Genomic DNA, 22644 nt, shown 5'->3' on the forward strand with positions numbered 1-22644 from the left:
GAAAACATTATACTTGATTTTCTTAAAGAAACAGAGGGAGAAAGGTAAGAAGTAAGATCCAGTGCTAGCATATGTTTGCAAAAGATGTGGATTTTGTGACCCTTCTCTTTTATTTTCTTAGCCTGCTTCTCTATATTATGTCAGATCTTTTGAACCTGAGATGCAGTCTGTTTTCCTGCTTTGCAATAGCAACTAAGGATCCACCAGAATCACTCTAGATCCTCACTAATTAAAAATCCCCTTTTTGGTAACTAAGACCAACTATCATGTAACCCGGAACCCATTCATCTTAGATGAATAACTGTTATGGCCGCAGACTTATAAAATAAACTGAATAAAAACAAACTTTAAGAATCATATAGAGTCCAGAATATACAATCACTTCTCTCAACCTCCAGCTCAATACTGGAAAAAAATACAAATCAGAAAATGTACAGAACAAGCCTAGTTTTCGTTTCTTTACAACCTCACTTTATAAATCTCTACCTACCAGCCTATCCCTTCCTATGATGATCTTCTTTCCCCTAAACCCCAATCTTGTTCTCCCTTTTCTCTTTCTCCCCCCCCCCCATACATCCACTTTCAGTCACATCCTCTTGTCAAAGAAGATATTTCATTCCATCTTTCTCTCAATCAATTTGCTATATTAATAGCTACTCCACTTCTCAAACTCAAATTTCCTCCCTTTCCCAACCAAATATTCTTGCCTTTTAAACTCTTTGTCAAGAACTAAGCACACAACATTTTAGGGCATTATTTACAGATCTTATATGAATTATGTCACAGATACTTAGCAGCAACAATGTTAAATTGTGTCACTTACCTCTGCCATATATCTCTATTCCTGAATGGAATACTCCAATTCCAAGTGAAGAGGTATATTCATTCATCCAGTACTTAGGGGGGGGAAAAAGGGGGGGGGTAACTTTAGTTCAATGTTTATTTTTGAAGCCAAAGCCAACTTGAATAATAAATTCAGGATAAGTAAACATGATCAAGCACTTCTTTTACACATATGTCATGCCCCCACAGAGGCTTTTGTTATTTCCCCGTTAAGCTTCAGTTTCCCCATAGTTAGTAGGAGCTTAGTTAATTGTAAAGTCTTCTAAGGGAGGGAATTTAGTTAGCCCCTGTCCCTTTAAGACATTTCCCAAGAGGCAGTCTTCCTTCTTTACCCAGCAATCCCCTGTTTTAGCTCTATCCAGTCAGTCAGAGCGAGGTGCCAAGGGTAGCTGGAGACTGTGATATTTGTGATGTATATGGTGGTCCATAAGTCTATGGTGATATATAGAGCACAAGTTAAGGTTAACAGCAATTAGAACCAGACAAAGACTGAAAGAACTAAAAGGAAGCAAGACACAGTGGACTTTTTTAGAAGCAACCAAGAGAAGACACAGTCTACAGCTTTAAATCTGCTCAAGACAAGCAAATACTTTGATTTAGACAGAACCAAGGGAGGAGTTAGGGTCTTAATTCTTCTAAGTAATAAACGTATTGTTTGAACTGTTGAACCTGGCTTGTGTCTCCCCCACTCTGTCCTAGCCAAGTACAGGGTGCCAGAAACAGATTCACTTGGGGAGCAGAACAGCATACATAAAATAAATAGAATCTTAGTTATAACATATAAATAATTAACTAACAGAATTACAACAAAGAACAGATAAAATGAAAAAGAACTGTGAGAAGGTAGGAGGAGAGGAACAAGGCAATTTTCGAGGAGAGATTCCCAATCAAGATAATGAATATATTATTGTATTTCAGTAAGTGTAGTCAAGGAGATAATAGAGTTAGATTTGAGTCCAGTCAGTGGTGTAGGGGGAAAAATGGTGCCCAGGCCCCTCTCCGCGGTGCCCCCATAGCACCCTGCCCCCCCCCACTTACCTGAGTTCAGCCAGCTGCAAAAAGCAGCCTGCTCAAAAAGTAGTCTGGTGGGAACTACACTTCCCAGGAGACCTTGCAAGGCAAAAAGCAGCCTGCTGAAAAAGTAGCCTCATGATAACTACACTTCTCAGAAGACTTTGCGAGGCAGCACACCATTGGGGGGGCGACGCAGGGGGGGCGAGGCCCAGCCACTTTTGGGAAGGAGGAGAGGCAAGGCTGAGCGTCAACGTGATGTGTGCACACCGCCCAGGAGGGCCCCTGAGGCCCAGCCACACCCCTCCTCCTTACCGGAAGTGTGGGGGCAATTTTTCCACCCCCCATGTGACTTCCATGGGAACACACAGGGTGTTTGTTCTTGGGTGTCCTAGTGGCAGCTACACTACTGAGTCCAGTAACACTTGAGAGACCAACAAGATTTTGATGATATAAGCTTTTGAGAGTCAAAGCTCCCTTCATTTGATACAAGATAAGATACGATATAGAGAAGGATTTTGCTCTGGAAAAAAAATACATTGTACACCCAATTTTCTTTTTCTATTAATATCTTATAACATATTTTCTTTCAAACAATAGAAAGTTGATAATAAAACCAATAAAGTGGATATCTGCTTTATGCCTCAAGGATTTTCTACAGAACATTTGTAATGTATAAAGATATGAGCATTTTAGACAGGCTGATATTCATCAATCTGCACCAGCTCCCTTTTTGGTTTAGCTGAATCTGTATTTATCTGGATTACCTGAGGAAGCTACACACCATCAAATTAAACATGAGAATTACTTTATTTGAGTCTGCCATTGAAAGATAACTCAAACATTTTAATTGATGCAAAATATGGCAGTTGAATTACTTGTCATGAATTAATCACAATGAACACATTGAGCAATATTCTACCATCCATCTGAGAAAAGCACTTGGATTTTTCCTTCCTTCTCCTTTTCTGCAGCTCTTTCTGACCCTCTAAATGACCATTCTCAAGGCTTCAGACCAATATGGCTGGTGAGCTAAAGTGAAGGACAAGGAGATGAAACTGACCCCTTTTCTTCAGTGCAACTGTACTTGTGGGAGAGGAAGACAAAGTACTTTTAATTCTGGCCTCCTCACTTCAGCATTCCCATTCACTGTTCTTCTGTGCAGTCCTACCAATGTAGGAATTATCTTTTCAGGTGTCAGAAAAAGCTGCAAACTTAGAATGTTGGAAAACAAGGCATGGAATAGCATTCTATTATATTTATTCAAGAACACTACAGTAATCATGTACTTGTTTCAAAGTTCCATTCAGGGTGCTGACTGGTATCTTTAAAGCCAGTTGCAGTCTGGGAATAGGAACCACACACTTGAAGGACTGTCTTTTCCACTGCAAACCCGTGCAGCAGCTCTGATATTCTGATCAGGACCTGTGTCTGCCTCCTCTTGCAGGCACATTATGTTTGCCACTGCTTGATATTCAGACTTCTAAGTAATGGCTTCCCAGTTGTGGAATGATCTTCTGGAATGTATCAGAAAACCAACTACTCTTTTAGTTTCAGAAAACTGTATATGACAAAAAGAGGGTGTTTTGTTAACACATTTATTGTGCATTTTCTGACACTGTGTACTGTTTTATTTATTTTTTAAACTATAGTGAATACACATCATTAGTTTCACTAAACTCCATGGGCCTTGTTTCCAAGTAAATTAAGAAGCTGCTTTGAGGCTCAAAGAAAGCTGGGGCATTGGGTCTCTCTGCTTTCCTCTCGAAATACAGTACAGTCTCGGACTACTGCACAGGCATGGGAGGGCTCCCCAAGCTCTTTCAAGCTTTTGCAACTCTGTCTGAGGTTGAGTGCCACTACACCTGCCTTTGTATCCATGTTACCAATTGTTGCAGCTGTTGCACTTCTGCTGCATCGTTCTGGCAGGTGTGGGGGCAGCAGAACCTTCATTGGTGTCTTGATAAGAAATGTTGTAGGGCCACCTTCTTGCCTTCTGCTGCCTGCCCAGGCTACCAGGACTAGACAAAGACATCATGAAAAACCCAGGAAAAAAATCACACTTTACTACCAGCTTTTATATATAACCACTGCACTCTTCTGCAGATAGATCCAACCGGAAAATGTGAAATTACATTTGTTAGCACCTCATAGGAACATACAGTTACCTACTCTCAGAACCACCATGAACCAAACAATTGAAACAGTTGTGATTAACAATGATTTCTTTATTGTAGGTCAGACGAATCCTTAACACGGTCCAAGACTTTACTGGCTTGTTCAGCCAGAACACCTGGATCATAAACACTCAGACAGTACTCCCTCCCCACCCCCCATCCAGATTCCCAGCGGCATTACTAAGACCCAGACCGTTAGGCTGTTTGGCCTTCACTAGGAGTGAGAAGAGATAAGCAGAGACTGAGAATAGCAGGAACATAGTTTCACACAGGAAAAGCACAGCAGACAGAAATACCACCCCGCACAAGTCAGCCAACCTGACATTCTGCCCCCTCTAAGGCCCCCCTCCAGCTCTGTGAAGAAATGCCTTGTGAAATGCTTTAATAAGTTTGGGGGACACGAACATCAGATGCGTAGACCCATTCATCATGCCCAGGGGGATACCCCACGAACGAAATGAAATACTGCAAACGGTTTCTATGTAAATGGGAGTCCAGAATTTCATGGATCTCATAGTACAGGTCGCCATCAATCATCTGAGGAGCTGGACACGCCGCCGGGGATTGCCAGGCATTGGAAGCGGAAGCCTTTTTTAGCAAGCTAGAATGAAACACAGGATGAATTTTACTCAATGCTTTGGGCAAGTCCAGACGAGCAGTCACATTATTGATCATTTTATTGATACAAAAAGGGCCAATGTATTTATGACCCAGCTTAGAGTACTTGTGAATGTCACGTAAGTTTTTGGTAGGCAGGTAAACCCAATCTCCTTCATTCAAACCTAGGGGTTGATGATGCTTGTCTGCCTGTTTCTTTTGAGTGTCTTTAGCTGTTTGTAAGGCAGGAAGAATAGGATCCCAGCCCTCAGTGATGTGTGTTATCCATTGCTGAAAGTCAGGAGGTCCAGAGGGCAAATGATCAAGAAAAGGAAGGGGTTGAATTGATCAGCCAGTAACAATTTCAAAAGGTGATTTGCCAGTACTGCTATGCACTGCATTGCTGTAAGCATATTCAGAATAGGGTAAAAATCAACCCAATTATCCTGGTAATAGTTGGTGTAGCATCTCAGGTATTGTTCCAAAGTCTGGTTAGAGCATTCAGTCTGGCCGTCTGATTGGGCGTGGTATGGTGACGTTAGACCTTGCTCCACCCCCAAAAGTGTCAGAAAGGCTTTCCAAAATTTCGAAACAAATTGTGGACCCCTGTCCGAAATTATTTTGCTCTGAGTTGAATGTAAATGATAGATGTGTTGAATGAACATTTTAGCCAGCTGAGGGGCAGAAGGAATCGGGGTAAAGGGAATAAAACAAGCTTGTTTAGAAAACAAATCCACCATGACCCAAATCACCATCTTTCCATGGCTTTAGGCAGATCTGTAATAAAGTCCATAGCAATGACATGCCAAGGCTCATCTCCAGCAGAAATAGGCTGCATTAATCCTTGTGGTTTGGCCGGAGCCGATTTAGCAGTAGCACATGTGGGGCAACCTTGGAGTACACTTCAATATCCTTACACATGGTACACCACCAAAACTGTCTGCGGAGCAAATGGAGAGTTTTTACAAATCCAAAATGGCCCATAGATTTGGAATCATGCCCTTGCTGCATTATAGTCAGGTGCAAAGGTGGAGGTACAAATAAACAGTCTCCTTTGCGCCAGAAACCATCTTTCAATTGTAGTGAGGCCCCGCCCTCCTTCGGATCCATGGGTAGCTTGCCAGTATCCAAAAAAAGGAGAGCCAGGAGGAAGGAGGCGTGGGCAAAGATGGGCTGGTGGGAACATTTTGTAGGGGGGGGGTTGCGAACGAGTCACAGCCAATCCTAACTGAAAGGGCATAATCACCGTTTGAGGGTCCTTCTGTAAATCCACGCCTCCATCAACTGCGGGAAGGCAGGACAGTGCTTCAGCAAGTTTGTTAGATGCTCCGGGGAAAAAGTGGACGGTGAATTGAAAATGTGAGAAAAAAATCTGCCCACCTTAGCTGTTTAGCTGACAAACGGCCCAGAGTGGAAAGAGCTGCTAGATTTTTATAATCAATCCAAACCTTAAAGGGATGAGCCGCACCCTCTAGCCAACGCCGCCAAGTAGCTGCTAGAGCCAATTTGATTGTCCCGGTTTCTTTATCACCAACAGTCCAATTAAGTTCTGCACCGGAAAGTTTTTTAGAGAGGTAAGCGCATGGATGCAGGCAACCTAAGTCATCTCACTGGAGCAACGCTGCACCCAGGGCAGAATTGGAAGCATTAACATTAGAAGGGTCAGCATGCCGCAAGATAGGTTCAGTGATAAAGGCTTGTTTAAGTGCCATAAAAGCATTCTGGCAAGCAGGGGACCATTACAGGCGAGCATTCGTTCGAGTTGCTTCTGGACCCTTCTCCTTCGTCTTTAAGAGTTCCATAAGGGGTAGAGCTAGTAAGGCAAAGTCAGAAACAAAGTCCCAATAAAAATTGGCAAAACCAAGAAAAGTTGAAGTTGCTTACAAGAGTAGTTGGGGGTGGCCAATCAACTACCGCAACTACCTTGGCGGGATCCATCTCTAATCCACCCGCAGAGATACGGTAGCCTAAAAAATCCAGGTTTTTTTGTGAAAATCACATTTGGATAGTTTCACATAGAGGGAATTGTCAAGTAGTTTCTGCAAAACTTTACGGACCAGTTCAATAAGATCCCGTTCGTTATCCGAGTAAATAAGAAATGTATTAAGAAATTTATTAAGAAATTTATTAAGTAAATAAGAAATCCAAATACACATCAAAACCTTTGAAGAGAAACTCCTGTAGGACCTCATTTATTAGGCTCATGTACACACCAGAGGCTCTGGATAAACCAAATGGCATTGCTTGGTACTCAAATTGGCCACAGTGGGTGTTAAAAGCTGTTAAATGTTCAAAACCTTCAGCAATGCGAACTCTATAATATGCTTCCCATAAATGCAATTTGGTGAAAATTTTACCCTTCCCCAATGAAGCCAACAGATCCTTGATGAGCGGCAGCGAGTATTTGTTAGAGGTGGAAACTGCATTTAACCCTCGGTAATCCGTGCACAGAAGCAGAGAACCATCTTTTTTCTTGACAAATAAAACTGGAGTAGCAAATGTGCTTTTGGTTGCCGGTCAAATGAAATTGCGAGCCAAGTTTTTATCCAAAAATTCCTGCAGGGCAACGTCCTCCAGAGGACTCATTGGGTACAATCTGCCTTTGAGAAGCCTGGGCCCCAGGCAATAGCTCAACTGTACAGTCCGTTGGTCTATGCGGGGGTAACAAGTTGCATTCAGCATCTTCAAATACACAGCTTAAATCATGGTATGGCTCGGGAATTTCAGTTCCAACGAACCCTTGGGCATTGGAAATTAGTGCAGGGGTTGCCAGAAGCTGCGGATTAGTCATGATATAGCCACTACACAGAGGGACTGTGAATCAAACGATGCAATCTGACTATCTGATAATCCTGAAGCCAAGACATGCCTAAAACAACAGAGTGCTTCGCTATGGGAACCACCACAAAGCTGCATCGTTCCCAGTGTTGGCCAGTATGGAGCAACACCTTTTCCATTTTAAAAGTAGCCGCCCCCCCCCCCCCGCAGCGGCTGCCATCCATTTGGGAAAAGTGAATGGGTTGTCTTAAAGGAACTGTTTCCAAACCCAAGCCTTCCACGACGGACGGATGCATGAGGCAATGGGAACAACCCGAGTCAATGAGGGCACAAACCAACATTCGGGGTTTTTTGGGGGGATGTGACAAAGTCAGTTGCAATTCTAGTGACTTACCACGTCAGAAGATGGCGCATCAGTCTGGATAATGAGAATGGCTCCAAGGCTTGTAGAGGAGTCATCTCCATCGTAGGCAGTAAAATCAGCAGCCACTTTGAAGGTGCCTTTCTTGACTGTTGGAGGCTTTGCTGTCGGTGTTTAGTGGTTGATTTGGATCCAACTTCGGGAACCCCTGACTTGGCTGGACAAGCTGCTGCCATGTGGCCAGGATCTCTGCAATACAAACAGAGCCCCAAACACCGCCTGTGTGCCGTGAGGGTTTCAGCAGGGGGTTGGGATGTAGGTACTCCTGCTCTGTGGCATGCAGGGTTAGGGCAACGGGGCCCAACCAGTTTAATTTCCAGCACTTTGAAGCGGTGCAAGCGTACGTCGGCATCCACAGCCATAGTGATCCATTCAGCTAGGGACGTTGGTTCACCCCGCATGAGAACCCATTCCTGCAGTCGGAGATTGAGACCTTCAGAGAAGGCTATAGCAAACATTTGATCGGGCCAATTGGAAATCCGGCTGGCCAATTCACGAATTTGCTGGAATATTCAGCCCAAGACATGGATTCCTGTTTCAAATTTTTAGTGTCCTGTTTAGCCTGGTCATCCATATGAGGTTGTTCAAAGTGTTCATGGAGGGCCATCAGAAAGAGGCAATGAGGTGAGCTCTGGAGCACCTCAGCCAAAGAGCTCCACATACCATTCCGCCGCATCCCCCTCAAAGGTAGTGGCAACGTCCCAAATCCGTTCACCATCATTGCGATATTAACGGTCAAAATCATTCATGTGGGTGTCAACCTGGATCAGAAAGTAAGGAAGATTCTGAGGTTTGCCATCAAAGCGTACTGACAGTTTAGTCTGAATGGCAGGTACCACTGGTGCTTGCTGCAGATACGCATAGGGCATGCCCATTTGCGGTACTTGTTGCTGCTGAGAGGGTTCGTGGAACAAAAGCGGTTTGAACTCCAGGGATAGTGTGTGGTATTGGTCATTGAATGGGAGCATCCCGGATGGGAGCAACTTGAGACATCTGGTCATGGTAAGTCGGAGTGGTGAGGGGCGAGGTCTGCACAGGTCGACTCATGGAAGCACGACGTAGTTGTTGCAAAATGGACCTTTACCGCCGATATTCTTGCACCTTAGCTTCAGCTTCCTGCACTCTAACCTCCATTTGTTCCAACCAAATTTGTGCATCAAGCAACTGACTCTCCAATTCTCTGCGGCCAGTTCCGTCAGACTCCTCTGGGTCTGACCGAGATGGTGGCTGCACCAGCATCTCTGAGAGTTGTAGTTCCCTGTGCATGGTAGGGTTGATTCGGAGGTGCTCGTGTTGAAGGAAGTAAGTGGTGGTTTTCGGCCAAGCACCGCCCAGAAAATCAGTAGAGAAACGGACACTTGTTTGTTTGCAATCCAAAATCTGCATAGAGTTGGCTGCGCCGGGGTTCAGTAGCTGAGGTTTCATTGATACCGGTAAATCCAATAAAGGGCCCCCTCCAGGGTCCGGATTACAATAATCCACAGGCAGAGTAGCCAGTCGATGGTCTTCTTCCATGAAGGGAGGACAGTCGGCCAGAATCTCGATCCCCAGGTCAGACCACGTTAAAGGATCATAGGACAGCCCACTGGTAGCTCCTAAGAGATGTGGTCCTAGATCAAGTCCACTTGCCACTCTCAGTACAGGGCAAGAGGGCTGAAGAACTAGCAGTCTCAACCAAGTAGTCTCCAGTCCCGACTTGGTCTGGTAGCCCTCAAAAGCATTACCAAACTCAGCCTGTGTAAGATCCTGTAAAGCAATCTCTCCCCTCAGATACTGTCCAGCATGGAGATTGCTTGGTATCTTGGTCAATAGACGGAGTGGAAGGACCACCATAAACCAAACAATTGAAACAGTTGTGATGAACAATGATTTCTTTATTGTAGGTCAGACAAATCCTGAACACGGTCCAAGAAGTTACTGGCTTGTTCAGCCAGAACAACTGGATCATAAACACTCAGACAGTACTCCCTCCCCACCTCCCATGCAGATTCCCAGTGGCATTACTAAGACCCAAACCATTAGACTGTTTGGCCTTCACTAGGAGCGAGAAGAGATAAGCAGAGACTGAGAGTAGCAGGAACATTGGCCGTTTCTGCACAGCCCCTGAGGCGCCCCCACGCCGGCAAGAATTCTGCTGGCGTGGGGGCGGAGGCCGTTCGCACGCAAGCGTGCGTGCGGCCTCAGGGGAGGCCGGCGGAGGACAGGCGGCTCCGCTTGGAGCCGCCTCTGCCCCCTTCCCCGTCCCACTCACCTTGTCCCTGTTGTCGGCCTGCTGGCCTCTGAAGCCCCGCCCACGCTGCCCTCCGACCTCCAGGGGTCGGAGGACAGTGAGGGAGGGGCTTCAGAGGCCAGCAGGCCAACGACGGGGACAAGGTGAGTGGGACGGGGAAGGGAAACAGCGTGTTCCCGGCGGTGCTGTTCGCACCGCGCCCCTGGGAACACGCTGTTGCTGCAACAACCCTTTAAAGGGTTGTTTTTTAGGGCGGCCTGACGCTGCCCTGGGGGAGGGGGAGCGCAGTCAGGCGGCGCTGCTGCGTTTCAGCAGCGCCGCCTGTGCGAATGGCTCCCTGGGGACGGCGTTTTTCCCATCCCCAGGGCGCCATAAAAAGGCCGTGCGTAAACGGCCATAGATTCACACAGGAAAAGCACAGCAGACAGAAATACCATCCTCCATAAATCAGCCAACCTGACACTTACCAGGAAATGAATCTCTTAAAAAAGGAAGTTAGCACAAGCTAAAAAAAGACGAGAATATAGAAATATAAGCAACCGGTATATTTAAAGTTAGATGAGATGTCTGGCTATTCCAGCTAGAGATAATTCCTTTTGCATAAATAATAGTCTAACATCATAAGCATGTGGATTTTATAACATGAAAAAGAGAATGGCATTAATGAAAGAAGTTTATATAATTTACTGTTTGTATCTGGCTGTTCATTTGCACCCTACCACCATTTCTGTGCAACCTCGGATGCTCAGGTTATAATGTTTTTCATAGATGCAGCTGGGTGTTTTAGTTGTATATATGTATAATGAAAATTATTTTTTCTAACAGAACAAAAAATTTAAATAAATTGTAAGAACTCCTATGCAGTTTCATTCTTATTTTTCAGATGTATATAATTTATACACAGTTTTGTCACAAAATGCATCTACCCAGCTTCCAACATTATACACCATGGGCTGCACAAAGTTACTAATCAACCACAGTGACTAGCAACACAATTGTGAATTGTTCTGAAAAAAAATCTGTGAATCTGGTCTTATACTGAAACAATAAGCAACCTTACTGAACTCTTTAGAATTCTTCCTGTAAAAGAGTATTAGTTTTTCCCCACAGGGCCAGTAATTACAAGTAATTGCTTCAGTACCTAAAATCAAAAGCTTAGTCACGTTGATGGCACAAATCAAACATCTCATGTTCCTGAAAACAAGAATGGGAAGGTTGGGAAAAATCATACAATGCAGCAAAAGAATTCAAGCACGATTGTTTTAGAATTTCTGCAATACTATTCACCTTTGACTGTTCTGAATCCAAAACTACCATTGCTACTTGAACTTATACATTTTAAAAAATGACAGACCACTTAGATTTATCATCTGTTGTATTCATAGCACTAAGTTTTAGGTTCTATTAAGCAGGGATTCCCAACTTTTTTGGAATTCTGACAGAGGAGTATGACTCCAAAATAACTTCTGCAGCAAGCACAGACATACACAAAATGGCTGTAGCAGGATGCGAAGCCAAACGCAGCGAGGAAGTCAAGTGCGAGGGAGAATAGAGGTGAGAGAGAATAAAACACTTGGGTGACAGCTGCCACCAAAACAACATTATTTTAATCTGCATAGTCAATTGAATCTTCAATGGTCAATCATGGTTAAGGGGGCATATGCCTTGAGTGTTCCTTGAGGGGTTGTGCCTGGCAGCCCAGAGCCCGCCCCCCTCCCCGAATCTGCCTCACCCAAATAGGTCTTTGGGTAGTGATGCTCCTCTGCCTCTGAGACAATTCCTGGCTGAGGGCTGCACCAGAGTCTAGTGGGAAAGAAGCAGCAGCACACTTTTACTTTCTCTCCTGTTCCCTCTTGCCTTCTGCCGCCAGTGAGTTGTTGGAACGGATGGAACCCTCTGCGGACCCAGTTTGGATATTTCCCATCTGTCTGGGCTGGACACCTTTTCCACTGTCTTCCCTGGTCATGTTGAGGGTGCAATTCTTTTCTCCTCATAGGGGAATAGGGAACCTGTGACATCAAAGAGCCGGGGGTGTGTGTGTGTGCTTACACCGGCTCAGAGATACACGCAACTTTGTTTGGGCAGAGGCCTTGCCGGGCCTACTCTCTAGCCAGGCACTGCCCTTGCAGCTGCTGCAGAGGCTGAAAGAGACTTTGGGATGGCCCAAGCAGGTCTCTTACCTGGTGTGGGGTGAACCTGGATCCCTGTGCCATTGGTCCCACTGTAGGGAGGTATGTCTCACCATCCTTCTGACCCAGTTAAGGGCACTGGGAGGGAGGGCACCATTGTGTGGCAGTGGAGGAGGGCTTGACTGAGTCCGGGTGCTTTACCAGGTCTGGGTCATTGACTTCCTTGAGCAGCTTCAATTTAAAGTGGTCTTTCAGTCACTGGGCGGGAGACCTGAGTCTAGAGCAGGGGTAGGGAACCTGCGGCTCTCCAGATGTTCAGGAACTACAATTCCCATCAGCCCCTACCAGCATGGCCAATTGGCCATGGTGACAGAGGCTGATGGGAATTGTAGTTCCTGAACATCTGGAGAGCCGCAGGTTCCCTACCCCTGGTCTAGAGACTCTGAGTCTAGAACAGCCTTAACTTCAGTCACCACCTTCAACCCTGAGGAGTCTCTCCCACCCGCAGTCTTTACTAGTGTTGGTAAGCGGGAGCCTTCTCAAACATTTAAATTTGAATGCTGTGGGTAAATTAAGAGTTACCAAGGCCGTTTCCGCACGGCCTTTTTATGGCGCCCTGGGGACGGGATAAACGCCGTCCCCAGGGAGCCATTCGCACAGGCGGCGCTGCTGCAACGCAGCAGCACCGACCTGACTGCGCTCCCCCTCTAAAGGGTTGATTTTGCCACAACAGCGTGTTCCCGGCGGCGTGGTGCGAACAGCACCGCTGGGAACACGCTGTTTCCCTTCCCCGTCCCACTCACCTTGTCGCCGTCGTCAGCCTGCTGGCCTCTGAAGCCCCTCCCTCACTGTCCTCCGACCCCTGGAGGTCGGAGGGCAGCGTGGGCGGGGCTTCAGAGGCCAGCAGGCCGACGACGGGGACAAGGTGAGTGGGACGGGGAAGGGGGCAGAGGCGGCTCCATGCGGAGCCGCCTGTCCTCCGCCGGCCTCCCCTGAGGCCGCACGCACGCTTGCGTGCGAATGGCCTCCGCCCCCACGCCAGCAGAATTCTTGCCGGCGTGGGGGTACCTCGGGGGCCGTGCGGAAACGGCCCAAGAGAATTTTCCCTTCACCATTCATTCCTCTGAGGGTGCACTGGGCCACCAACACTCACAGCCAGAGCGTGGAGAAAGAAGAAACTAAAAAAACCCAACAGATTTTGTTCTCATCATATACCAATTTGCATCAGCGTAAGCAAGAAAGCTCTTCTTCTTGGGCTGAATTCCCCTTGAGGGGGTTAGGACTGACATTTTATTTGCCAAATAGCTTGATTAATATAAAAACTCAATTTATATAAAAAGATAAAGAGCTTGACATATTTTTGAGCTAATATTATTATACAGTTATCTAAAATAGAGATTTGGGATGTTTTTTTTGGGGGGGTGCAATTTCAGTGCTTGCCCTGTGCATCATTTTCTATAGATATGCCCCATGTCACCTAGTGAAACTACTCAGAAATTTGGGGAGGCAGGAAAGGGAAGAGAACCATTGGTTCATTATGAAACAAAACCCTATTGATAACTTTCATTGTTATCACTAAAGAGACACTACACCAAAAGTGGTCATTTAATGCAATCCTAAAAGTGATAAAACATGGAGTGTCAGAGGAAGCTAGGGGTCCTACAGAAGAAGCTATCACTGTCCTACTGTGGTAGTTACTCTTCCTCATCTAATTTGGAATCCAGCCTGAAAATGGTACGCAAGACATGCAACCTCACCTTTGCTACAAAGGTCCAGCTATAACTCCACTTAAAACTATGCAATCACAGGGTAGGGCATTTACACATAGATCCACCTGTTGTTACAACATTTCTTGTCTGTACTTCACACCCCTACTGCATCTCACACCTTCTGCAGGTGAAGTGGAGCTTTTTGTGGAACTCCCTCCACACAGATTCACCAGACACATAATCTCCTTAGTTTCAGGCACTAGGTCACAATTTTTTTTGTTCATAATGGATTTTCCTTGAATAAAAATTGAGTACATTGCTACTTTTGAGTATTTGTTTTATTTTATTAGTTTTATATGTCACCCTTCCCCTCATGGGCTCAGGGCGGCTCCCAACAACTTACATAAAACAATAAAATAAATTTAAAATAAATTAAAAACAAAATATAAACAAACCCCTTTCAACCACTGATGGCAGCAATTCATTAAATTATAGCCACTGCAGGGCTATGTGAGAGCTACAAGGACAGAATAAAGGGAAATGAAAAATGGCTGTGGAAAATGAAATGGACTGGTTAAGGCAGTATTTTTGGTACCCTCTTCCATTTGACTCCCCTGCAAAATATCCCAGAGAAGTGGCAGGTACAAAAATAAAAATTATACAAATTGTTTATGAATTATCTAGGCTCAAAAAAGTGACTAACATCATATAGGAAGTTAAAAAAGGTCTAAACTCTGGTAAGAATAAGCATAGGAATTAAACAAAAATTAGTTTTAATTTAATGACATTCTCCCTTTTGCCTTTAAGTCCTCATGGGTCTGTCTGCTGTTATAATATAAGACTTCAGTTACCTTCAGAGAATGGGAAGGCTTTTCAGCCTGTTATTTTTCTATGGCTTCAACAAAATTGTCAATGAGGTATCACCTGAAATTCAGACCCTAAAGACGCCATCAGCTGAAACCATGCAAATAGTTGCTTGGTTGGTGGACAGTGTTAATAATCTCAGTCTCTGCAACAAACAAAATTTTTTGTCTGCTCCTTAGGAAAATGTATTGATGTATCCCCACCCATATATCACATATAGATTGCTTTTTGATGATCTTGATATATTCTATTTAATAATTGCTTTTTGGAAGTGCAAAACACTGATGATTTACTTGTCCACCGCATGTAACACACGCTCTGATAATCTATAAAAACTACATTCCTTCACCTTGAGATGGATTTTAAAAGAAATATAGGAATGCTTAAGAAGACAGAAAAATATGACCCATGTTTTGCACATGTTAGGGCTATGGGAGAGGAGGCTGTATTAGGAAATCCAGTCCAAGACAAGCTACAAACAAGCAAGTCAGACTTTGCCAGAACACTGTTTGTCATGAAGGAGTACACCCACACTGTGCTTTCTCAAGTCTCATTGCAACTGGTAGAAATTCCTTGACCCTGCCCTAATTTAATTTATTAAGGAGGTATTGTTGATTCAGAAAATGATAGTCATAGTTAGGATTAAATGCTAGTTTATTCTTTGGGGTTTTCCACTCTTCATGCTGGATCACAATATAAAACATTTACGATTCCCTGCTCATATGCACATAAACGTGTAGCCTACATCTAGTCACCTAGTTCTATCAGAGAAGAGTCCTTCTATTATCAGAAGAAGGGATTTATTATTTATTTATTTATTTATTTATTGAGCTTATATACCGCCCCATCCCCAGGGGGCTCTGGGCGGTGTACAACATAGAAGAAGGCAATATAAGCAATTAAAACATCTAAAAGCAGCGAGAACCATGCAAGGGATGGTAATTTTTTCCAGTTCCCTCTTTCTACTGCTGACTTTGCCTTCCTACTGCAAACCCCCACTTCACTGTAGCCCTCTAAGATTTCAAGTGCTTAGAGGGCTACAGCAGGAGGGAGAAACAAAAACCCTTCTTCACAAATCCATGGATGGTTAGATTCACTCTAGTTTTAGTGGATAACTATAATGTTTATAAAGAGATATGAATACTCAGGGTGGGATGGGAAAACAGAAAACTTCAGGGGAAGACATTTTCAAAGCACAAAAAATGGTATAAGGTGAAAAAATCCTATGAAATGTTATCTCCTTAGCAATGACTGAAATGTACTTTATTTGCTCAAAGTACACCGTAAAGATTTTTATGTAAGAAAATATCCAGCAAAAGACAATTATAACTCCTGTGTATTCAACATTTCAAGGATATGTTCATGGTTTTAATATGACTAACATGGTATGTGTCTGATAAATTATTCAATAGTCCAATGTTTTTTTTATTATAAAATTTAGTTTCATCTATATATATATAAATGGAACTATGCGTTTGTTGCTTCGAGAATAACCCCGCACCTGCTGGCCCAAATGCTCTGAAAATTTCACAGACACTTATTCATTCCCCCAACTGTGTTCTTACGTACCTCCCGCTGTCAGACAACACACCTGAGCCAGGTAAAACATCTTTTTCCTGGCACACCAGGCCATGAAGCTGCCTGTGTGTAACTGTCACCCTTAGAATGTTCATGCCCTTAGAATGATCGCTCAGATGGCCAGATATGAGCAGTGAAAACAGTACATAGGCAATAACTCGAGTGGACGTAAAACACATACACACGTTGCCGTGTGAGATGTCAGGTGGGGTTCCCCCCCTCACACGCAGGTACCTTTCACTCTCTGTGCCTCACCCACTACTACCACAACACACCTACTCTCATACACATGGAGGGGGAGGCATGCAAGGGAAGAGAAGTGAGGGAGGGGACAGAGAGTGAGGGGTGGCATGCAAGGGAGCGGGCCCAGCATCTGGATATGACCCACCCACCCTAGCAGAGGGAGACAGAAGGGAGGGAGGGGGAGGGGTGGCATGCAAGGGACGAGATTGTGGGAGAGGGAAGGGACGGAGGGGGAGGCATGCAAGGGAAGAGAAGTGAGGGAGGGGACAGAGAGTGAGGAGTGGCATGCAAGGGAGGGGAGGGAGCAGGCCCAGCATCTGGATATGACCCACCCACTCTAGCAAAGGGAAAGGGGAGGGAGATAGTGGTAGGGGTGCCATGCAAGGGAAGAGAAGTGAGGGAGGATGCAGTCACACACATCAATGACATCGCACAGTATCAGCCTGCGCGTTTCCATGAGCACGTACTGCTGGCCCCTGCAACTGATTTGCTGCTAGTGTTCCTTTCCCATTTCACCACAATAAGCCACAGCAACGCGTGGCTGGGCCCCGCTAGTATCCAACTAAGATGCTAGTCCTTGTGACAGTATAATATTTCTGACTAAATGATTCACTTTCTTTTGTTTTCTACCTTCAACTTAAATGTTTAAAATGTCTCTGGTCTATGCTCTCCAGAACCAGAGGCAGTGTACCTTTTTCTATCAGCTGCTGGGGAGCACGGGTGGGAGAATGCTGCTGCAGTCATCCTGCTTTATAGTCTTCCTAGAGGTTGGCCACTGTGTTAACAGAGTGATGGACTGCATGGACCTTTGGTCTGATCCAGCATGGCTCTTCTTATGACAAAAAGTAAGAAATGTGCTAAGCTATCATATAGTACACCAGATAGCAGGTTTCTTTCTCTGTTGAAGTTGGTATAATTACAATTTTGCCCGTACAAAACCAAAGCATTTATACTTTCAGATTCCAGAAATATGTTAAATACCATTTTATATTAAAGTTTAAACTAAGTACTGCATATATTTTATTAAAAAAAATTAAAATCAATTGGGACACCCCCATCCCCCAATATTTTTCTCCATGGCTTCGAATTTTCCAGAAATGTTATATCAGCAGCAAGCCTTTATTGGAATAGACAACAATACAACAATAGTAAGGAGCTGATTTTTTTTAAAAAAACATAAATAACGATACAGGAAATAAATGTTAAGTGAAAGGAAATCTACTGGTATTTCATAATTTTCAGGAGAAAGTCTGCCACTATCATACACACAGAAGGATCAGGATTGTCCAGCCAGTAGTGTAATCTAAATAAATCGGGGAGATCAGATAAGTGTAAAGGAGTAAGATTCACATACTTGGATCTGATTTTCTTAAACCTGGCACAGTGTAATAATTGGTGGGCCACAGATTCAACTGAGTCAGCATTACATGGGCACAATCTTTTTTCTTGCTTGTTAAATCTGCCATGTAACAAAGTGGAAATAATATTTTGAAAGTCCATAAATATGCAAAATAGTGCAATTTCATATGCCAGCAAGTTATAAATTATGCATTATATGAAGTTAGTAAAATAAGTTCAGGCTTGTTCAGAAAAAAAGTATTGCTTGTATTTCAATTTCTCTCAAACTTTCTGGTTTGTTCCATTACCAAAAGAAAAAAAGAAAAAAGTTTTCCCCATCCTTGGGTTTAAAATTTCCAGAAATTTCACTTTGCTAGTTGTCACCACTAAAGAAAAAAAAAGTTAAGATGCGGATGACGTGGTATTGCAAAACTTTAGTCTTCAGAAATAATGAATTAAAAGCTTCATCTTGATGGTTTCTTCTCCCATACTGGCAAGTACAAACACGTTTCTATGATTTAGGCTTTAAATCCACCTGATTATAACAGTACTAAACCATTTGAAAAAAATGTCTCCACTTGTTTTTTTATCATTTCTCCCTTCTGCGTTCTGAGAGGCAAAACAGGGCACCATCCTAAATTAGAGTTACACCCTTCTAAATCCATTGAGGTTGAAGATTACATTATAAAGAGTTGATACTCAAGACAGCTTATCAACTGTCAGCAGTCTGAGAATTGCAGATGTGTTTACTATCCTCAATACTGATGACCAGATTCAGGAACATACACCTGATCCTCATCTCAGTTACATATACATATTTTTGCAAGTTGCTAGGTCTGGTAAAGTTTCACATTTTCTTGAATCTGAAAACCTCCAAAAGAAAACCAAAAATTCACACACCTGTTGCTGAACATTTGGACTCTTATAGTGCAATCCAGATGGGAGCGGACCGCTGAGCCAGCTGGGTATGATGCAGCAAAAGTGGCACCATGCCGACTTTACAGGGGCATTGGGCGGTAGCCCAAACTTTGTGCGGTGTAAGTCTGTGCGGGCTTGTAGGGCAGCGTTCCTGGGCGGGAATGCCAGTGAAAGAACTAAAGTTGGCTCCAGCCCAGGAGTGCCCTGGCTCACCTCCCCCCAGAGCAGGTGTCTACTCAGACGCTAGCACAGCTCTGCAGCGGTACCATTTTCAGGTTTGTCTGCCATGAAGCTGTGGGGCAACTAGATGCCAACATGCTTGTTCTGTACACCAGCATGCGTGCCCCTTTTGCTGGCAGAGGGGGAAACATGTTGGCATTGCCCCCCGCTGCTGCCAAAGGACATTCACCCCCATTCACTCACACACATACCCCATCTAGATTGGGTTATCCATTCTATGGACACCAATCGTTTGCACTACTTGTAAACGAGATTTAAAATTGGGTGTAGATATAGAAGCATGTAAGACAGGGGTGTCAAAGTCATTTGTTACAAGGGCCAGATAGGACATAAATACAACTTGATCAGGCTGGAGCCAGAGTGTGTAGCTGCCTTGGCTGTCAAATGTTCAGCAACAGAGTGTGTAGCTGCCTTGGCACAATGGGTTCACCAGCCCAAAGTGGAATTGGGGGAGGTGGCCAGCACTGCGGGGCAGGGGTGATTGCCTCAGCTGACAACTTCACAGCAGGCTTGTCAGCCCAGATCAGCACTAAAGGGGTGGCTGCCTCAGCTGGCTTGACAAACAAAGTCTGGATTTATATTCCACCTTCCTCTCCTGTAAGGAGACTCAAGGCAGCTTACAAAATATTCTTCCTTGCTCTCCCCACAACAGGCACCTTGTGAGGTACATAGGGCAGAGACAGTTCTGAGAGAACTCTGACTAGCCCGAGGTCACCCAGCAAGCTTCATGTGTAGGAATGGGAAAACAAATTGCCTGCTGTTCATATGAAGTGGAAAATCAAGCCCACTTCTCCAGATTAGAGTCCACCACTCTTAACCACCACACAGGGGTGGGGGGAGTTGGGGCTGTGCCCCAAGGAAGCGCTGTGGCCCAGTGTAAGACAGCACTGGTTGGGGGGTGGATGCTTCACCGGCAAGCCTGCAAGAATGGCACTGTGTGAAATGGCCAGCACTGGGGTGGATTACTGCCTCAGTCAGGGAGGTGGTTGGCATGGGAAGGGGGGGATGCCTACGACCTCGCCAGCCCAGACTGGCACAAGGAGGTGGCTCACAAGGATAGCCTGGGAGTGGAGGGTGTGTGTGCCTGAACTGGCCAGCCCATAATGGGCTCACTAGGCCAGATCAAGAGCAACGTGGGTGCCTGGAATGGGTGCCTGGAGGCTGTGGTGGAGTGGGTGCCTGCAGCGCGCTTGCCAAGCTAGATTGGGACTGGAGTGCAGTGAGTTGGGAGGCCAGATTGGGAGGGAAGGTTGCCTCAACAGCCTTACTGTAAAGATCTCAGCGGTGCTGATTCTCTTCACAGTCGTTTGGCCTTGACTGAATTCCTTGGCACGGGCGGCGGGCCAGAATCCGCTGCAACCACACTGTTAGAGGGCTTATCTTATGGTGCAAGATGAGCATTCCATTCCGTTCCCATGAGAATGAGACTGGGACTGGAGACACCGGGAGGGGGATGGGACAGGGGATGTTATAACCTGTAGTTTAGGCGGGAGGTCCCATTCCTGTCATGTCGTGTGTGTGTGCTTTCCAGGATGTCTGAATAAACGGACTTATAATCAAAAGCCTTTTTATTTCTGCTCTTTGGAATTCCTTACATTATGACAGGAATCAATCTTTAATACTCTTTTTAAAACCAGTGGATCTCAGGTGTTTTAACATGCAGAGATTGAACATTCTGAAACTGTGGAAGGCACGGTAGCCCCATAGAGGGTTCCGAGCCTTCCTTCCAGAATCTGAGGAACCAGTGGGGAACAGGTCTCACTGGTAACTCTCTCCGCCCTCGCCCAGCACGAAGTCTTCCCTACTTCGCTGGGATGAGCTGGCGCGGATGCTATCATGTGGAGTTGCATGAATCGCTTTGGGGCTGGCTATGGATCGAGCCTGTTGATCGGATCTCTGCCCGCTTCCGCGGTGGATTATAAAACCCCAAATGCAACCAGTCTCTGAGGAAATGGGTCTGACTCACGCTTCATGCTGATACCCGGAGTCAATTGAACGATTCCTTGACTCAGACTTCGCATGATGCTCTAAGGATCAACAGTGGCATAGCACTGGGGCCCGTCCCAAATCCACAGCTGAAACCGGGACTATAACGAGATTGGGATCGATTATCCGGAAGGGGTTTCCGCAAGCCAGTTCCCGATCCGATTCCTAGCCCTCGGACAGGGAGCCGGATGAAAGGTGGAGACGCTCGTGGAGCCATCGGGGACAAGAGGAGTTGCCATCCGGAGAGGAGGAATCGAGGAAGATCTGACTCCCCGTCCAGATTCGTTTCCCTCCCCGGCCCAAAGAAAGTTGGGACGACGGCGGCCAGACTTGCGCGATGCCAAAGAAGCATGGGACCGTGAGCAGGCTCTGGGAAGAGGAGCACGAGGGTCTGCAAAGGGACCGTGGAACAACAACGCAAAGGCGTCCAACTCGAAGTTGAACCGAGACCAAGGAAGCGTTACAGCGGCAGTATCAGCAGAATTTAACAATCCATGACAAAGTACTGGATCACCTCCAAGATGGATTTGGAACGCCAGCGAAAAGCATCAGGGCCATACAAACGCAGAGTGAGCTTTCACTGCGCCATACAACAGGATAAGCGAAGCTAAATTGGATGCGTGAAAGAACGGCCCTACATGCGCATCAGGATGCATTAACACGCGAAAGAGAGGGAATTGGCTGCCTTTGGAGCAGGAGTTGAAAGGCAGCGGGATACAATGGCATCAACTCCAGGTCGGTGCCCACACCTTTAGCCACGCACCTACTACCGCTTTCCTTCTGCCGCAGGGCCAGCACTGCAAGGTCCTACTTCAATCCCTCCTCGCAGCTCCTGCTGCTGCCTCCTTTCGCCGGAGGGACGACGGTGCGAGGGCCCCGCTCCACCCTCAACCTGGGGCACCTCAACCGTCCCTGCTCCCAGCCCCGGGCCGGGCCAATTGCTGGTAACCTCAACCGCAACGGGTTCCCAAGAGCGTTGAGAGAGGATATTACAGGACCCCCCATTCCAGCTTTCCGCCAGCGGACGGGACCGCCTCTAAGCTCCCCTACTTCATCCTGCAACTTGATGCATATGCAGGAGTTCCGATGATTTATATCGCTCTGAACGCGGAAAAAATACGGGACATAGGGTCAGTCTTGGATGGGGTGGCTGCTGAATGGTTTGTAACTCTCTACGAACTACAAGCTGACGACACCCGCACAGTGGCAAGATTTCTCCAAGCTTTGCGTGTCCGCTTCCAGGATCCGGATGCTGAAAACGAGCTCTGTACAATAGTAAAACCATTCAGCAGGGCAACCACTTTTGCTTAATTTGCCTGCGGAATTTCGTGGCGCGGCTAGTAAACTCCTCTCCGACTGGCCTGAACGCATGAAGTGTGAATACTTTCGAGGCTATGGATGTCAAACTTCGTGAAACAGTGATCCTCATCCGCATCCCGCCAGCACCGTCGCAGAATGGATCGATCTGGGATCGCAAGTGGCGCCCGCCTTGACTACGCCGTGCTAGGGGCGCCCACGTCCAAAACCCACTACCACGCCACCCCAGCTACTGCGAAATCAAGCTCCGCCGTCTCCACCGAAA

The 22644-nt window shown here is 45.7% G+C and overlaps 1 protein-coding gene across 2 annotated transcripts in view; it reads right to left on the bottom strand.

Moving 5' to 3' along the window:
• DESI2 (desumoylating isopeptidase 2) overlaps positions 1-22644 on the bottom strand; it is a 36913-nt gene that overhangs the window by 9368 nt on the left and 4901 nt on the right. For both annotated transcript variants that reach the window (XM_048484945.1, XM_048484955.1), the window contains exon 2: positions 824-896. In XM_048484945.1, coding sequence (XP_048340902.1) covers positions 824-896 — 73 coding nt within the window. The remainder of the gene's footprint in view (positions 1-823; positions 897-22644) is intronic.

This window comes from Sphaerodactylus townsendi, linkage group LG01 (assembly GCF_021028975.2).
Source record: "Sphaerodactylus townsendi isolate TG3544 linkage group LG01, MPM_Stown_v2.3, whole genome shotgun sequence".
NCBI classification, from domain to species: Eukaryota; Metazoa; Chordata; class Lepidosauria; order Squamata; family Sphaerodactylidae; genus Sphaerodactylus; species Sphaerodactylus townsendi.